The following is a 20,198-nucleotide window of genomic DNA, read 5'->3' on the forward strand; positions in this document are numbered from 1 at the left end:
GAGCACCGGTACACTTCATGTGGGTAATTTTTCAACACTGGAAACTGCTCACCATAGGTAACTCCCAGAACTGCTTCATGCAGGGAACTACAGACTCTTGATTATGAAGGTAAAGTCTGCACACTGCAGTATGACTGAAGGACAACATTTTTCTCTTGGATATAATAATTTACCCTGTCTAATCATGAACGGACACAGCCAGACTGAAGAGGAAAAGGCTCATGCTCTCAAAGATGAATGAGTTCTAAGGATTCCTCCCCATTTATAACCTTCCAAGGTAAAACAGTGCAATTCCATCAGTGGTGATAAAAACCAAGCACAAAAACACGAAGAAAAATCATTCTGGGTGAAGTGTGTACTAGTGCTGTGATGGTTGTTTGATCCCAAACTTTTTATTTATTTATTTATTTATTTATTTATTTATTTATTTATTTATTTATTTATTTATTTTTATTTATTTATTTATTTATTTATTTATTTATTTTTATTTATGATAGTCACACAGAGAAAGAGAGAGAGAGAGGCAGAGACACAGGCAGAGGGAGAAGCAGGCTCCATGCACCGGGAGCCTGACGTGGGATTCGACCCGGGGTCTCCAGGATCGCGCCCTGGACCAAAGGCAGGCGCCAAACCACTGCGCCACCTAGGGATCCCTGATCTCAAACTTTCTAATCTGTCCACACACATTTTTTCCAGAGGGCCTCCTAATCTGTGTTTATGACAGAGAGGGAAACTGGACTGATTCCCAGCCAGGCAACACAACTGCATCCACTATGTGCAGGTTTTACCAAGAAAGTGGTGAAAGCTATAGAACAAAGGGCTTTCCCCTGGCTGTTCCCTTCTACCTTTCTTTCCTGTGCTTTGCTGATCTCTTCTTCCTCTTCCTTTGTTTCTACTAGACTTCAAGACCACGTGTAGGCTGAAACCAGGTAGAAAGTTCTCTTCTTGGAGATTCCACAACATTGACTAATCCTGGCTGCCCCTCCCTTTCCAGCTGTCTCTTTCTTCTCGTGGGCATCCTTGATCCTTCACTAAAGTTGGAGTTCCTCAGCTGCTTTTCTTTGCTGTCTAATATCTCTCTCCCTCGAAAGGCTCATCCACTCCTGTGGTTTTACATACCACATGTACACACTGACTGCATATGGATGGCTCCCAATTTCACATCCCCAGTCCAGATCTGCACTGGAGCTCTAGACACAAGATAATGTCTTCATCCAGATTTCATAAACATCTCACATTAAACATGTCCCAAACCCAGCCTTACCCAGTCGTCATTGTTTCAGTACATATATACCCAAGGAATCAAATCAGAAACAAGAAGCTTGACTCCACTATATACCCACTCCATCTGTAAATCCTACTGTTTCTACTTTTTAGTTATCCTTATTTTGTTATTATTTATTCATACCATTGCAATTGATTTATTTTTTTTATTTTTCAAAGATTTTATTTATTTATTCATGAGAGACACAGAGAGAAAGGCAGAGACATGGAGGGAGAAGCAGGCTCCCCACAGGGAGCTTGATGCAGGACCCCATCCCAGGACCCCAGGATTACGACCTGAGCCGAATGTAGACGTTCAACCACTGAGCCACCCAGGTGTCCCAATTCTGCTTTATTACTTTAATTTGTCCATTTTCCCCTATTTCCTCTTTCCCATCTTAATTCAGGCTATATAAGTTCCTCTTGCCAGGATGTTTGCAAGACCTTCCTAAGTATTGTGGTTCTACTCTTGCCTCTTACTATCCATTCTTCACAAAGCAGCCAAATTTTCTGAAAGCCAATCAAATCACATCCTCCATATCTTACTGCTACACTTAGAATAAAACCCCAACCGCTGGCCACGCACACATGACCAGGACTCATTGACCTCCTCTGGAACTACTTCCCCCTCCCATAGCACTGTGACCATGCCAGCTTCCTTTCAGGTCTTACATATCACTAGGCTCTTTCCCATTTCAGTTTCTTGGCAATGCTGTATCCCAAATGTCCAGCCCCATTTCTTCATATTGTTGGCTTCTTCTCTTTCTATTTTGTTCTAAATATTATATCCTGGAATAGGCATTTCTCATCACTCAATTCTCTTTATGTGCTTGTTCACTAGCCCATTTTTTTGGTCTGCTTCCCCTTACTACTGTAAATACTGTGAGAACAGGGACCTGTGTAACATCATAGGAATACCTGCCAGAGTGCCCAACACAAAGGAAACATCAGACATATGTTTGTTAGAGAAATGAAGGACATCTTTTCTTTACCCTGGTAGAATTTAGCTCAGGAAAGGTACCAAAAAAAGATCCACTAAAATGTTTAATGATGATCAATAAAAGAGGTAAAAAAAATCAATTGAATAAAGACCACGAAGTATCAGAAGACCACATAGTGTATAATTCCTTTTATATGAAATGTCCAGAAGAGACAAATGCACAGGGATGGAAAGTAGACTGACCACTGTCAGCACCTGGGGGGAGGGGAAGAGGAGTAGCTGCTAAGGCATCTGGGGTTCTCTTCTGAGGTGGTGAAAATGCTCTGTTAGAGAGTGGAGATGATCACACAACTCTGAATATACTAAAGACCACTGAATTATACACTTTAAAAGGTGTATTCTTTAAAAAGAATTTATGATAGATGAATTACAGCTCAATAAAGCTATTATTTAAAACAACAAAAAGCCTACGCAGGATGAACTCCGAAGAAATACTTACAATCCCCTCACTAGATTGTGAGCCTTTCAGAACCAGGATTGTGTTATTGATCTCTTTATCCCCAGAGCCTCATGCCTGCTGACTAGTGGACAGACCGCGTGGATGAATGACAGCTTTGACATTAGGGACTGTCCTCTGGATGCAAATGCTCGAGCAATTTGATCTTAACTAGGCTTTGGTCAGATCTGATTACAGCAAGGAATGAGCCCTCATGAGAAGATGAGTCCACATCACATAGACAGGATACTTTGTAACTCATCATAGGCTCTTCTGTTACCATATTTGATTACCACAAACAAAAATAAAAGTGCTATGAGGTAAGCAGGCCAGTTTATTATCACCTGTATTTTACAGAGAAAAAAAAAGTAGCCTACAGAAGCTGCAGGCTTGCCATGGGGCACCAGATGCCACATGCCATCATGGAGCCGAAGCAGGGGTGCCAAATGCCCAGCACAGGACCCCTTTTGCCATATCAAATCCAGTACAGGCAAGCTGAGATCAGCTATCATAAACATTCAAAAATAACCAGAAAGGCATCATTCAGGTGCTGAACCATCCCTGGCTCTATCACTAACATCATATTTGACCTTAAATCACAGAGCCACTTTCTTCCCCTGTGCAGTCATCCACAAAATTGGTGTGATAAGACTTCCTCTGCTTCCTTTACTTGAATGCCATGAAGGTTTAGAGCAGTCTTGCAGAAAGATGAGGAAACGCATGACCCTCCATAGCACCTGCTTTGGCTGCACATCACTTAGCTTACCACTAGGAACTTCATCCTAAAGCCAGCCACAGCACCTTCCCTGGCTCATTGGAGCCTGGCCAACAAACGGGCAATGTGTTTTCACACTGCACATTCACAGGACTGCTTTTACCCCATGTCATATGTGACAGAGCTGAATCCCTCAATTAAGCTGGGCCTGCCAAGAACTAGAAAATGCTTAAAGAATACAGCTGGTTCTCAGTCAGCCCATGTGCTTTCTAAAGCCTATTCTGTTCTTCAGCCAATTTCCATTTATGTGGGGTCTTCACCTCACAGTTCATGCTCCTCTATTGCCTTTGGAAACGTGATTTCAAGGACTCTGTAGGGTATACCATACCTGCCCCCATCCCTGGAAATGCTTCCCTTCTCACCTATGGACACAGGCTGCCAACTGTAGCCACACTTCCGGCCAAGCTGACGTGGCCCATCACTCATCTGTCTCATTTTCCTGCTTTCCCTGGGCCCCCAACTGCCTCAATTTCTGCATGTCACAGCCTCTTCAAAGTCCTAGCCCTGAAGTGCATACACACCCTAGAAGAGGACACATAGCATGTGACTTTCCCTGAGCTCTAACCACATCCCTTCCTTCCTCTGTTGTGTGAGACAACTTCACTTTGATAGCCAAGATTTCTGCCTAAGGACTCCGGGGCAAGACCAGATGAGACCTGGCTTGCCATGACACAGAACCCCCAACGTGCCCATATAAACTGAACTGCACTCTGACTCTTGGCTCTCCATGGATAAACAAGATGATATGCATCCTGGAGTATCACCAGAAGCTGCCCTTAGGGACCATGTCCTATGTCTGGATTAGAAATGAAACAGTACTACAAAGTTTTCTTGACTTATTAACTACAACAGTATCCCCTTGGGCAGAGTCCAAAGCATATTTCCTTCCTAGGGAATTTGGTGCTTCAGGAGTAACTTTCATGGATGATGCCAGGGCAATTGGTTACTTGTTAAAGAAATAGACAAGTGAATGAATAAGTGGCCGGTATTTGAGAGACAGTAAGTAGCAGTGATACTAATAATCCAAAAGAGAAGCAGGTAAAAGTCACTTACATTTGACTGTGTAATGAACTATACATTAGATGCACAGGCAGCACTGCTTCCCTAGTTACCCAGCCAATATTAAGACTGGCTGAAATTTCCCAAGGACATTATAACTGAGGAGAGCTGAGGAAGTGAACTTATTGTATTCTGTATACCAAGTGCCACTTGTCTGAGGACGAAAGATTCATTATGAAAACTACCTAAAACTCCACAGTTCCAGATGAGCTGATAAATAGTTGACTTTCAATACTAATGCATGTTAATGTGTATGGAGAGTATAATGAGCAGAGGTTGAAATGATAAAAAAAACACTACATTTACATCTATAATTTTACCCAACAAATACATGTTCCTTGTAGGAATTCCAAGAGCTTGATAGGGTAGCTACTACTGTCTCCACTTGAGATATCCCACTGTATTACCTTTGTTGGTAATACAACAAAGGTAAAGGACTTGCCCGAGGTCACACAGCTCTTAAGTGATGGAGCTCAGACTGGGACCCTAGTCTTCTGAGTCTTAATTTAATGCTCACTGTCCTGCACCATCTCCCCAGAATGAGTAATAAATACTATTTACTTATTCATTCAGGATATACTTATCCATTCATCTAATAAACATTCACTATTTAGGATGGCTAAGTTGCCAAGCCTTCAAAATCAAAGAAACAATCCAATTAAAAAATAGGCCAAGGAGCTGAGTACACATTTTACCAAATAAGATATTCAAATAGCGAAAAGGTACATAAAAAGGTGCTCAATATCACTGATTATCAGGGAAATGCAAATCAAAATCACAATGAGACCTCACCTCACACCTGTTAGGGTGGGTATTATCAAAAAGACAAGCAGTAACAGGTGTTGGAGAGGAGGTGGAGAAAAGGAACCCTCTTGCACTGCTGGTGGGAATGTAAAGTGGTGTAGCCTCTATAGAAGGCAGTTTGGAGGTTTTCCAAAAATAAAAAGTAGAACTAGAGTACAATCCAGCAATTCCACTCCAGGGTGTATATTTGAAGAAATGAAATCACTGTCTCAAAGAGATGTCTGCATTCTCTGTTCACTGTAGCAGCATTCACAACAGCCAAGACATGGAAACAGCCTAAAGTGTCCATCAACAGATGAATGAATGAAGATGCAGTATATACTTACACACACACACACTCACACTACATATACGGTGGAATATCATTCAACTTTAATGAAGGAAGAAATCCTGCCATTTGTGACAACATGGATGAACCCAGAATACAGTATGCTACTTGAAATAAATGAGACAGAAAAAGACAAATACAGTATGATCTCACTTATACATAGAAACTAAAAAAAAATCTGAATTCATAGAAAGAACACAGATCAGTGGTTGCCAAAGGTGGGGGCAGGGGGAAAAAGGCTGAAGGGGTTCAAAAGGTATAAACTTTCAGTTGGAAGATAAATAAGTTCTGAGTATGTAATGTACATGGCGACTATAGTTAAGAATGCTGTATTATAGGGGCGCCTGGATGGTTCAGTTGGTTGAGCATCTGACTCTTGATTTTGGCTCAGGTCATTATCTCAGGGTCGTGAGACTGAGCCCTACTTCCATGCCTAGCACGGAGTCTGCTTGAGATTCTGTCTCTCCCTCTTCCCCTCAACACCACTCATGCTCTCTTTCTCTCTCAGAAAAGAAAAATCCTGTATTGTCTATTTGAAAGTTGCTAAGAGAGTGGATCTTAGGTTGGCAACATAAGAAAAAAGTTGTAACTGTGTGGTGATGGATGTTAACTAGATTTATTTTGATCATATATTCACAACGTTGTTCACCTAAAACTAATACAATGTTATATGTTAATTATATCTCACTAAAACTCAGGGAAAAACACAAAGGAAAACTTTCCCTTGCTTCTAGGTTTTATAACTAGTAGCAAACAACCAATAATATGCAAGGGGGACAGACAGATACATTACAGCTACAAAGAAATATTATAGGCATTTAAAGAATACCTCAAAAAAAAAAATAAAGAATACCTCTTGCTCAGATTGTGGCCATTGCAAAATGTAATGTGGATACCGATTTAAGTGCTAAAAAGAGAGCAAAGTATGACTCAGGTAACACATTCCAGGCTTGGCAACTTTAGAATTTATTGTTCATTAAAACTGTATTTTAATTATCCTAGTTTTAATTAAAGTATTATGTAGAGTTGGTGAAATGCAATTATGTGCAACTGACTTGAGATGTATAATAGGCTAATATTTGTAAAGAAATGCATTATTGTCACTAGATCTGCTCATGTAAAATGAAGTGGTATTTTATTTTCAAATGAAAAATTGGTACATAAAATATTAAAGTCTTGTCATTAAACACTACACTGCCAACTCAAATGGAACCAAGTAATTCTAAGTTCCCCACCCCTGCCCTTTGGCTATTCACTTTGCTTAGGAATGGTTCCCTGGCTGGGATATAGCCTTATCCCAAAGCAGTAGGTACAGAAGTTGCCCACACAAGTCAAATAAAACTTACTACACAAAAGATCCTCTAACAACCTTTATCATGTCCCTCTGCATCATGTGGTAGTGCCAGCCTCATTGTCAGTGTGGACTACCACCAGCTACACCCCATCACCTGATCAAATGGTGTTTAAAGAGTGACCTTTCATCCAATAGTGTCAAAACTGCCTAACAATCTGAAAGAAACATGAAATTCTCATAGCCATCTTGGCTCTCCTCCCATTGTGCACAGCGGGGTCTGGTTTGAAGCACTGGATGGTGAAAACTTAGAATTCTGTAGGCCATTCACTGAAGCAAAGTCATGCTTCCCATTTCTCTCTGTCTACAGACACTGATTTGCCTGCAATAATATCAGCTCAGACAATGGGACCCTAATAATCCTCCAGGAAATTCCCAGCTGTCTTCAAGTTAATGCTTTGCTAGAGGGAAAAACAACCTTAGCTCGACAATATAAAGGCCTCCGGTAAGCCCAAGAGTCTTCTTTGGCATATCAAAGTCCCTTTGGACACCTCCTTTTTTTCCTTACCTCCCCCAACTCTCGAATATATAATTAGCCATTCCTTATTATAACCCAAGGGCAGTTCTTGGTTAAAAGCCCATGGGGGCTGTCCCCATGCTTTAATAAAATCACTTTTTTGCACCAAAGACATCTCAAGAATTCTTTCTTGGCTTTCAGATCTGGACCCAACAACACCACCAATGCTACTCAAAACTACATTACTAGGACTCCTTCTCCTGCTGCCATCTCAGGTGGTTGAGCACCTTCCTGCTTTGACCTTGGTGACTCACCTTCTCACCTCTGCTGAAACTTTCTCATGTGACGTCTCAGTCCCACACTCAGGGTCACCCTCTCAGCCTTGGCAAACCCCATGAAAGTTCCATTTCATGGGGAACAGGACCTCTGCAGCAGCTTCTATGTGGGGCTGCTCCAAGTGGGTGAGGTTGCTGGTAAGCATGAGAAGAGAGAGCACAGTCAAAGGAGGGTGGGACCCCACTGGCCTCAGCTGTAGCTGCGCTCAACTCACAGGAGGACTTCAGAGAGGCTGCCTGAAGCTATGTGTCACTGGACAGTCTAGCTGCGGTGATGTGGCAAACATAACTGTTGGCCTGATCTCTCTCTCCCTCCCATATACCCATTCTCAGATTCCCTAAGGTCAAAGTTCACCCTACAAAAATTTAACTCAGGTCACCATTCTGCATTGTATCACCTACTCTCTCCCTTCCAATGGGAGGAGGCACTTGGCTTCTGGGGCTGGAAGGAGTGGCCAAGGTGAAGAAGAGAGAACCTGGGGGCCTAGTGTAGTCACTTTCGCTCACTTCTCCACTCAATCATTCCTCTACTTCACAGACTCCTATAGTCTGACTCTGCCATATAGGACCATCCCACAGACAATTCGGAGACAACTGAGAGCCATCACCCTCTTGCAAACACCATTGACATTCTTGTTTTTCCACTCCCATGTGACAGGAAAACTTCACCCTCTCTGAATCCAACTAGCTATCTTTCCTACAACTGCAGCAGTACTTGTAAGCCTTCCTGAGAATTCCATTACCACAAACTGCAAATGCACTCAAATGTACATGCACTCAAATGGTCCCACGAACCTAGCGTGTTTCTCCATTTGCTCTGACTCCCTGGATGATCCAATACCTTCCTGTCCCTTCTGGTGCTATACTCCACTCTAAACTTATATCTCAAAAATAAAATAATAAAATAAAATAATAAAATAAAATAAAATAATAAAATAAAATAATAAAATAAAATAAACTTATACCTCCTCCCGCTATTCACAGAAGAAAGAAAAATCTATAAGCACTCAATTTCCCACAAGAGCATCTGCCAAATAACATGCAACCACATGCCCATTAGGCATCTGTTATTACAATGGAAGCTCCCCTTGCTTTTCTTGAAGGTTCCCTGCTGAAGGGCCAACTGCATACGGGTGTAAGCCTGTGGACCCCACCATGCCAGGGCACTCTCTCTCACGCTATTTCTGTGGGTGCCCAGGCTACCTGACCTCTCATTTTCTCTGGATTTTGTTCCTCTAGCTCTACTCATCCTCCCCTGACTCTTCAATTTCTCCTTTTCTCATGGAGAACTTTCATTAACATATGAATATTTTCTGGTATTTCCCACCTTAAGAGAAAAACCACCCTCCTTGATCTCAGGTACCCACTGTGGACACTCGCTGAATCTCTGCAGCCATTACCAGTAAAAAAAAAAAAATACATCCAAAGAACTATCTCCGCTTAATTATTTAAACATAGTAAAACTGCAATTACTAAACATTTCCTAGTAGGAAAAAAAAAAAAATCAAAGATCAACATTCCTAAGATTCTAAGTCCTTTCTAGATTCAGAGTCCTTTTTCTGCAAGCGCACTGTTGGTAAGTCTCTCAGTAGAGCTCTCAGAAACATAGGTTCCCAATCTTGTCTGAAAATATCCTCACATCTCCCTCAGTTTGGGACACGAGTTTAGCTGGATATGGGATTCCATGATTTTGAAGCTATTAGTCCATTATCTTCTCCACAATCGCTGTCCGCTGAGATCTAATTGCTGTGCCTTTGAGGCAACCTGAGTAACATGTACGGTTGCTGTTACAATTTCATCTTTGTCTTTGAAGTTCGACAGTGACACTATAATATGTCTAGATTTGGATATATTTTCATTTATTCTACTTGCAGCTTAATCTGCCTTTTGACTCTGAGGATCCATCATTTTAGGAAATACTATGACAATTATCTCTGAATGTTATCTCCACTCATTCCATTCTTTCCTTCCAGACTCTTCTTAGAGCTCAAGTGATTTTTCTATCCTCTTTATCTCTTAGCCTGTCTTCTGCATTTGCCATCTTTTTTATCTCTGTGTTTTATTCTGAGTTTTTTTTCCTTATACCCACCAGGACATATTTTTCATTTTAGCTGCATATTGTCTGCTCTTTCATGGATTCAACTGACTTTGTTAATAAATAATTATATTTATCACTTCAAGAAGTTTAGTTTTTTCCTATTTGGTTCTTTTTAAAATCAACACATTGAAAGGTATTCGACATCATTAGCCATTAGGGAAATGCAAATTAAAAACACCATGAGTTATCATTACTCACCTATCAGGATGAGTAAAATAAAACACAGTGAGAACAGTAAGTGCTAGAGAGGATGCTGAGAAACGGAATTGCTCAGACACTGCCAGGGGTAAATAACATGGTACAACCACTCTGGAAAACAGCTGAGTGTTTCCTTACAAAAACTAGCCACTGAATTCCTGGGCATTTATCCCAGAAAAACAGACTTCTATTTACACAAAAACCCGTACACAAATGTTTACAGAGCTTTATTCTTAATACTGGAACCCTGGATACAACCCACATGTCCTTCTCTAGCAGCTTCACAGGCTGTAGTTCGTCCATACCATGGAACACTACAGAAGGTGAAGCAGTTAGGCAAGGATACAGACCATGATGGGAAGCAACCAGAGAATGAGGACGAGTGAAACAAGTCGTCCCTAAAACACTGCATGATCCCATTTACATAGCATTCTCTAAGTGATGAAGCTATAGAAATGGAGACCAGATCTGTGATTTTCAGGGAGTAGGGCAGGTGTGAAGGCCAGAGGAAGGGGGCGTGGCTACACATGGGACACGGGAGGGACCCATGGTGATGGGGATGTGTCGTGTTTTGACCTATTGATATCACTATCCTGGTCCTGACATGGTGCCACAGTGTGGCAAGATCTCACCAACTGTGGGAACGGGTTAAAGGGTATATGGGCCTTCCCAGTATTATTTCTTACAACTCCATTTGAATTCACGATTAACTCAAAATACTAAGTTTATTTAAAAATGGAGAAAAAGGACAAATACTGCATGATTCCACTTACATGAGGACCTGTATGAGGGAGAGAAAGCAGAAGGGTGAGTGCTGGGGTGTGGAGGGTCCAATGGGGAGTTACTATTTAGCAGGGACAGAGCCTCAGTGTGGGACCAAAAAGAGTTCCGGACATGGATGGTGGGGATGGCTGCATAGCAGTGGGAATGTACTTAACACCATGGAACTGTACACTGAAACATGGCTAATAGTAAATATGTGACATGTATTTTACCACAACCTCAAAACATTTTCCAAAAAAACCCACAAACTCCTGCAAGGACTCCCTACTGGATATGGAATAAATCCAGATTCCTTTGAAGACTCTGATGCCTCCAGGTCCCATGTCCCTCTTCCTTTACCACTCTCTCTGCCTCTTTTCCACACCCTGACCACAGGAGAGCCCCTTCAGCTGAGCAAATACAACAAGCCCTTTCATGGGTTTACAAGTATTTGTCCTCTCTGTCAAGAATACTCATCCTCCAGATAGAAGCAGAGAAAGCAGTCAGCACAGTAGAGCAAGTGTGGGGAATGACACTGACCAGCTGCTGGCAATTCTCCACCTTAGGCTCCATCAGTAAAGCAGGGATAGTAACGGGAGGACTCATTGGGCTGCTGGGAGGATCTCAGGAATCATTCCATGGAAAATACTTAAGACAATGCTAACATTCAGAAATATTAATAATTATTGTTACTAAATATCACCTTGAGAATATCACAGAAATTATCTTGAATCCAGACACAAAGATTTCATATTCTATGATCCTATGCATAAGAAATTCTATAATAGACAAACAATACTATGGTAATAAAAATGAGATTAGTGGGCAGGGTTGGCAGGGGGCACAGGAGTACTACTTGACTGGGCAGGAGTTGACATTTGTCACATATTTGTTAAAATTCATCAGTTTGTGTGAAGATCTGTTCATCGTATTGTACATAAATTATACCTAAATAATGTGGTTATTAAAATGTTGCCTGTGCAGAGCAGCTGTCCTCGGCCACCCAATGTCGAGTTTAGGACAACTCTCTCCCTCTCCTGCTTAGCTCTCTTGTCCCCATCCCTCATGGTGCTCCTCTTCCCCTGAAAGTACCCCAATTATTAACCTGTTTCTATGCAAGGTCATAGTTCATTGATGGCAGGCCCTTCAATGCTCATTCTCCTTTCTGCCCCTGACAGCTAGAACAGTGCCTGGCACAAAAGTAGCACTCAGTAAATATCTACTGAATGCATGAAGGAAGACAGAGAGGGAGAGGCAGAACTGGCCTGCCCTTCTGCGGGCATTGCTGAACGTGAACATCAGAAAGGACTTCAGTGGTCATTTAGCACACCTTCCCCATTTTGACATGAGAAAATGGAAGCAAAGCAGAGTAAGTAATTTGCCCAAGGTCAGAATTAATGGTGGAAGCAGGTCCAGAGCCCACATCTCCTAGTCTTTTTCAGTTGTACCAAATATGGCTCAATTCACACGTATAGACATACTCTATAAACATTCACAAAATGCCTATAAAATATAATATAAAATTTTTAAAAGCATATTATTTTGAAAGCCCAGTTAACTATAAAAATATTATTACAACCAGATCTACTTCATCCAAGCATTAAGTTGTGACTTCCACTACAAGTGCTAATTTAAACAAATCTTTCTTGAAGCGATTGAAATGAAATGGTAATAAGTTAATGGACATTCAAGTATTTAAGCATGGACAATTACGAGTCAGGCTGTTTGCACGTTGCCTGGGATGCTGTTTACTGCCCATACTTCACAATTCACATCTTTCCTGGCAAGTCATCCTGCAAAAGCTGACTGGAGGTTGAAATATTTAATCTATAAACTTTGCATTCCCCAGAAAACACATGCAAGTACACTGTGCTTCCACATTCTTGTCAGGTAGGCTACAGCATGCAATCTGAGCACAAGAACCTGCAATTAAGCAAAAGAATGGCACTATACAAAACAAGTTTTTGCGTCCTAATCTGATAACTGCCGACATAAATTACCTCCTGGAGGTGAGAGAAATATTGCACAACTTCAACATTCACATTTCACATTTTGAGAAATAAAAGGAAACAAAGAACATATATCAAAAACAAAATAACATAGAACAATTTTATTATCAAATTAGACTACATTTATAAGACAAGGCTATACTCATCTTTGATATGCAAAGATAGCAAACTAACTGTTTGGATTCAGTAAATCAGAAAAATAAACATGCATTTTTTCATCTTCTTAGATAAATAAAACCTATAATCACCTATTCAAAATTCTGAGTATAACTTATTCTCATTTCTTTCAAAGTATTGTCTGCCTTTCCCAAGACACATTTCTCTTTCATCACTAGCATTTTTTTCTTGAGGTTTGTTATGCTTTCCTCCCCCCTTTTTGGTGAGTAAGTTTACAAACATTACATGACTTTTCTACACGTCTTCATACATTCAGCCATTCCAGGAGTGCATAACTTGCTACGTAAGACACAGTTCTCAGAACAAGGATGTTTTCAATGGTCGACACCCAGGGGAGGCTAAAACTACTAGAGGACATGGCCTAATATGCTGCTTAAGGTCTTGACTCACCCCGTCACGTCTGAAGGCAAGATGAATGAGTGCTGCCAGCAGCTGGCAGGGGCCAGTCAGGAGGCACTGGCATTTAACGCAACAGCGCCAGTCATGAGACTTCGCCCTTCCTCCTCTGTCCCACCTTCCCAGCTTCCAAGTCCCCTCCTCTTCTGTAGCCTTCTCCCTGCTCCACCAGGTTACCTGACATAGTCACAAGCTCCAGGACATGGGACCTGACATCCCTAGGAAGCCATTCAAGTGCTGACTACTCTCTGCTCCTCAGCCTCAGAGCACAGCCCCAGTAGCCCCTACCCTGTCTCCATCCCTATTGTCTCCTCCTCCCTTCCCTTCTACTCGCTTTGTTCTAGAATTCTGTAAGTACTCTAGTGCATGGGCTTTTAGCTCAGCCAGTGCCATCCTCTGTGACCTGCAACCAAGAGCATCTCAAAATGATAAGATGGAGCTATTTGGGCTTTGCTAACTGACTTACGTATTTCACACAGAGCATTAAAGAGCTTTAAAAATCATGAACACGCTAACCCGCAAGTTTAGCTTAGACCTCTTTGCCTGACCTTCAGTCTGATACAAACAACTATCTTATGACCGGATCTTCTTGACCATTTACTATGTATCTCAAACATCTACAAAACAAATTTTAGACACCCTCCTCCCCCAATACAGACAAAACTTGCTTTGCCTGCAAATCATCTCTCCCATTCAGGAGATGGTTAAGTCCATGTTATCAGTTACTCAGGCCAAAATTCTTAGAATTTTCCATGGCTTCTCTCCTCTCCTACCCCACATCTAATCCAGCAGAAAATCCTATTGATTCTACATTCAAAATACATCTGTATCTGATAACTTTTCACTACCTCTCCCCCAACCAAACTGCTCAGTCTGAGTCAGCTGACCTACTGTGGCAAATGCCTAATGGGCATACTGGTTCCTGATTCTGCTGCCCCGTAGTTCATTCATCACAGAATTCCTAACAGAAAAATCACAAGGGAGATCGTACTGCTGCTCTGCTCAGATCCTCAGAGTAAATGCCAAAGTCGTCACTCTGGCTAAGTAACCTAAGTCTAGGAACCAACCCAGCTACCTCAGTGACCTCATCTCCAGCCCTCTCCCTCACTCTACCCTGTCTACTCCTCCAACACACTGGCCAGTCTCCTATCCCAGGTGCTCTTCTCACTGATTTACTCCCAGGCCTCCTCCCCAGATTGGTTCAGGTCTCTACCCAAAGAGGTGATTATGGGAGAGGACTTCTCTGATTCCACATCTAAAATAGCAACCCAACTGACCCCTGCATTCCCCACTCTGTTCCTGCTTTATTCTCTCTTCACTACTATCACCAGCTGGCATGTCATCGGTTTTCTTCCACTTGGAGATAGGCTCCCTGAGGACAAGAACTTTGTTTCCTGCTGCATATCTGGTGCCTGGAATAGTACCTGGTATGTAAATACCCTCAATAAGTCCTCAGTGAATGAATGGGGGTAAGTAAAGCCCAAACATCAATTGGAACTTTTTTTAAAAAAGATTTTATTTATTTATTCATGAGAGACACAGAGAGAGGCAGAGACATAGGCAGAGGGAGAAGCAGGCTCCATGCAGGGAGCCCAATGTGGGACTTGATCCCGGGACTCCAAACTCGTGCTCTGAGTTGAAGTCAGACGCTCAACCACTGAGCCACCCAGGCATCCCATCAATCAGAACTTTGTGAGTTTTACATTTAGCCTCATTCTGATGTGAATGTGAGGTAGCTCACGTCCACCACTGGCACATTCGTTTCAGCTACTTTTCTGGGATAATGATGGATTTCTGCTGCTCCTTTTGCTACACAATTTAAGCCTCCTTATTTAACAAGTATGTAGCTCAAGAATCAAGAGGCTGCAGTGGTGAGGTGCGGGGTTCTGCACATGGCAGCTGCCCTTTTTCTCCTGCTGCCCCCACCCTGTGCTGTACAGACATCATTTCCACCCCATCCCCCACTAGGTCTCTGAATGTCATAAAGCCCATGCCTTAATTGGAAAACCATGTTTGCCTTCTCTTTTGTGAAAAATTTCTCAAGTTAGAGACTTATAGACCCAATGCAATGGATAAATAATACACTTGCAGGCATGCTCAACGCTATGGGCACATGTTTCTGTGTGTGCTTGTGGCTCACGGCAACCTGTACTATTTCAAATTGAAGGTGGTGTTCTTAAAAGGGAGAAATAGGAATAAAAGCAGTATTTGGAAAAATAAATCAAAAGAAGAAGGCTCAGCAAAATAAAGTGAAAAGAAGAATTAGCTTAGTGCAGTAGACAGCTGAAACTTAGAGCCAGACAGGCCTGGGGTGGAACCTCAGCTCTGCCATTGGTCAGCTGTGTGTCTTTGGGTGAGCCTGTTAACATCTCTAATCTTCAGTCTGATCTCTAGAAGCACAACTAACTATACTCCTTCGGAAGGCAATTGTGAGAATCAGGGAAGATGTGTTTAAAGAAGGTACTCATAAATAACAGCTGCTGCTAAAATTATGAATAGGCTATTCAACTGACTTTTCAAGTTAGGAAACATTAAAATCATTGTTTCCCTTGAAAATGAAAAAAAAATCACTTAATTGTAAGCCAAAAGCTCACATTCCGAAGGTCATGGTTTGGGGGTAGGGGGAGGAGTTGGGAGAGTGCCTGGGGGCTGAGTTGTTAAGTGTCTGACTCTTGGTTTCTGCTCAGGTCAGATCTCAGGGTTCTGGGATCAAGCCCAAGTAGGTCTCAGTGCTCAATGTGGAGTTGCCTGTCCCTCTTCTTCTGCTTCACACCGCACCCCATGTGCTCACTCTCAAATAAATAAATAAAATTTAAAATATATATATTAAGGAGGTGGGGCTGGTAAGATGAGGCTCCTCCTCCCCATGGCAAAGGACCATCTCCCCAGCTGTGTTAGGGAACTGACAAGCTTACAGCAGGTACAGAAGCTTGACCTGTTTCAGTATGAAACACTTTGAGCCAAATGTTTCAGTGTTTAAATGACAACACTGGTGGAGCACAACAAATCTAATGCCATCTGACTTTTGTCTGCCAACCATCTAGGCAGGGGTCATGCAGAAATTCCCTTCCAACTGCTGTACAAAGCCGAACTTTGTCAGAAGTGTAAAGCAATGTATCTTTGAATAAATTTATGAAGAAAACCATACACAAATTGATTTATGACATCTCGCATAGCAGGTACTTAATAAATATAGAGGAGATGATGAGGTAGAAAATATGAAACAAAAGGCCTTATGAACGTGGAAATATCCATAACCAATCTCTCCTAACATAAAGGATTACAGGCATATTATTCTAAGATTGGAGATTTATCAATAGCTTCGCATACCATTTGTTTGATAGGACACTAAGTTAAAGCCTACTTAGCATCTTTACATTAGTAGCTCATCAGGAATTAAACAGTCTTTAGAAAGAATCTGAAAGTAAAAAAGGAAAAGCTTAAAAAATTAAGAGTGGTTATTTCATTCTATCTCCTTTCATACTTCTTGAATAAATGTTGTCTTATGGATTATGGCTAGACCACAAGTCAACAAGTGAACTGCTATACAGCAGCTTGCTCCTGAGTTAAACTAATCCTTCCATTGTGGATTGTGCTCCCATTGACATTAATTAGAAGCTCCAATGTTGGAGAGGAAGCTTAGTTCAATCTACCCACCCTCCTAGCAACCACTCTTCCCCAGCATTCATCCCAAATTGGCTGAGGCACACCATGGTCAACACTAGAACCTTCCAAAATATTTCACAAGAGTCTTCCTCTGCTATCTTTTGTTCAGCCTAACAGTCTTCTAAAGGATTTAAAAAAATGATCCCTGTTCTTTGTCTCACTGACCTCAAGAAGCATCTGTTATCACTGGAAACAATACAAATGTGGACAAGCAACTCTTAACAAAATAATAGGGAAAGCAGTTATCCCATTTTCTAAGGTAATTAGTATTTTACTAAAATGTTTAAATATGGCCTGTCTACACTTCGATATTTTTCCTGTTTCCAATAATAAGAATAGAAACATTTGTTAAATAAGCTCAAGAATGGTCTGGAGTCAGGCAGGTTCAGATGCCCAGGCAGAAGAGCCATGACACCTGGCTTCGAAAAGGGATCCCATGGATGGGCAGGTATGGGAGAAAGAAATTTACAGGTCACAGTGACTTTCAGAGTTACACTGAAAACCTATCCCATAATCATCTTATATATATCCTTTTTGGAAAAACAGAACAAAACAAAAGCATTTTCTCCTCATGAATTTTTGTATGAGTGCAACCATCTGACGGCGTATTTGACTTTTAGCCCAAGCTTATAAGCATTTCATGATTCTTTTAGAAATGTTCATCCCTGAAATGTTTATATTTAGTATATTATCCTTAAATTGTATTATAAAATGCCCAGTTATGAAATATATACCAAATGTTCTTTTTAATCACCTCAAGCTCTAAATGAAGAAAATTTGTTTGGCATTAGATAAATATCTTGAATGCAGGATAGGCAGGAACACCTTGAAATAATGCTTAACTAATCACAAAGCAACTCTTCCGCAATAGATGGACGAACCACTAATTAGATGAAGGGAAATAAAACTGTCACGGTAGGATAAAAGGATAAAGAGAAATAAGCAGTAATTACTGTTTTATCGTCAGAGAAAGTAGTATCAAACATGGCTCAGTAAAATGAAGGAAAAAAACCCACAGCTCTATACGTAAATACTAGCACTCATTAAATTAGTACTTGGAGCTAAACACAACTCAGAGATGATAATGACATCTCAAAAAGTACATGCAAGAAAGGAGAAAAAACGGACCATAATAACTGAGTAAGGGTGCTTTATTCAGGGCACACAACCCACCCAAGAGTAACTTTACATGATGAATTCTGTAAACTGCTTCAACATTTCCAAGCCAAGTCTTCCAAACAGCTGCTTAGTAAAGACTGGGGAAGGACTACCAGAGTATGTTATTCTTTTCAAGGCTTAACTGATACAGTGAAGTTCATTAAATAATATGTAAATGATGCCAAGAAGTGTAATGAGTTATATTTTATAGTTTGGGGCAACTTACATTCTGTGGCTGGGAATGATCTTGTGCCCTTCTCTGAACCAAGTCACTTGTGGCCTCGGGCAGCTGGTGATGGGCAGTAAGTTGAGAACCGCTGCATGTCCTTGAGACACTGTTTTCCTCTGGTCTGTATCCATGAAATTTCCCATATCTGTAGAGAAAAATCAGACTTTTTAAGTTCTAGAAAACTCTTTTTTTTGGGGGGAAAGGGTCAAAGATGTAAATAACTATATATTACAGCAAAGTCACTGACATTGCTATAATTAAGCAATAAGATGAGAGACTGAGTAGTAATGCTGATGAATGCAGATCAACTGGTGAAGTGAAGCATGAGACAGAGCCATGTGCCTCCAAAGTGCCCACGAAATGCATTAATCAGCAGAACTTCATGGTCTTTGTGTCGCTGCAATACAATGAAATGTTTGCAACTGATTTTAATATTGGAATAAACAGTGGAAAGGGATCCACCACAAAGACTGTAATGAAGCACTGTTAGCTATCACCCCACTCCCCAGGGTCTCAAGCTAGTTCCACTCAGGCAGCCATGGTCCCCCTGTTCAGTTTTTTTTTAATTTGGGGCAAGCAGGCTTTGTTCCAGTTCCTGTGGTACTGGTTAACAGCATTCTTAAAAAATGAGGGTTCTCAGGAAAAAACCCAGTCATTAGAATGTAGGTATAAGAAGCCAATTAAAAATTGTAAGTTGATTTGTAACATTTGAACCTTTCAAAAACTGTCTTTGTTATGCTTAGATACAGATATATGTGTATACACACATACAGCATACATACTATGTCCTTGTCTCAAAGCATATAAATTTGGACAGTCCACAGAAAATCTCTATTATCCATGGATTTTTTATTCAAAGGAAATTATTTCCTATGTAATAAGAAGATTTAATATTCTAGGAAAGAGATGAAACTAATGAAACATTAGGAAAACAGTCACGTTTATTTTCAAAGTAAAACTTATTATTAAGAAGAAGGAGAAAAGAGAGATGAGAAAAAATCTAAGAGCCAGAGATAAATGATAGAAACAAGAGTATAAATAACCAAAAGAAGCCCAAAATTTAATATTACATAATAGAATTTAATACATTATAATAAATTCCAAACTGCTAACCTATTCAAATATGTTTGGGGTATTGATCTGAACTTTGCATTTATTAATTATGTTTTCAATTATTCAATTGAGTAGAAGTTCTAAATTATTCTGCAGAAAGATTTAGCTGAGTGACTTCACACTTTAGAAAAGTTAAGCCTTCCTAATTAAAAACATAACTAAACATGTACAGCATTAGCACCTCACTTGGTCATTAGTAATTACAGAATAGGAGAGTAACGAGCAATTATTTTATTCGATATAATAAGGCTGAAAACTATAGGCCTTACCTGTGGTCAAAAAACAAATAAGAAAATATTGTCATCGTTGGTTGGCAGGCCAATTTAGGAGCTCTCTAGAGTTCTCTCAAATCTGTCATAACTTTTTTTTTTAAGATTTTATTTATTTATTCATGAGAGACACAGAGAGAAAGAGAGTGAGAGGCAGAGACACAGGCAGAGGGAGAAGCAGGCGCCATGCAGGGAGCCCTACCTGGGACTCGATCCTGGGTCTCCAGGATCACACCCTGGGCTGAAGACGGCGCTAAACTGCTGAGCTACCCGGGCTGCCCTTGACATGTAACTTAAAGCTTCATTACACTTTCT

At 40.9% G+C, this 20,198-nt stretch overlaps 1 protein-coding gene across 3 annotated transcripts in view; it reads right to left on the reverse strand.

Moving 5' to 3' along the window:
- SDK1 (sidekick cell adhesion molecule 1) overlaps positions 1-20,198 on the reverse strand; it is an 885,268-nt gene that overhangs the window by 506,379 nt on the left and 358,691 nt on the right. For all 3 annotated transcript variants that reach the window (XM_072753253.1, XM_072753252.1, XM_072753254.1), the window contains exon 4: positions 18,499-18,646. In XM_072753253.1, coding sequence (XP_072609354.1) covers positions 18,499-18,646 — 148 coding nt within the window. The remainder of the gene's footprint in view (positions 1-18,498; positions 18,647-20,198) is intronic.

Source organism: Vulpes vulpes, chromosome 3 (assembly GCF_048418805.1).
Source record: "Vulpes vulpes isolate BD-2025 chromosome 3, VulVul3, whole genome shotgun sequence".
NCBI lineage: Eukaryota > Metazoa > Chordata > Mammalia > Carnivora > Canidae > Vulpes > Vulpes vulpes.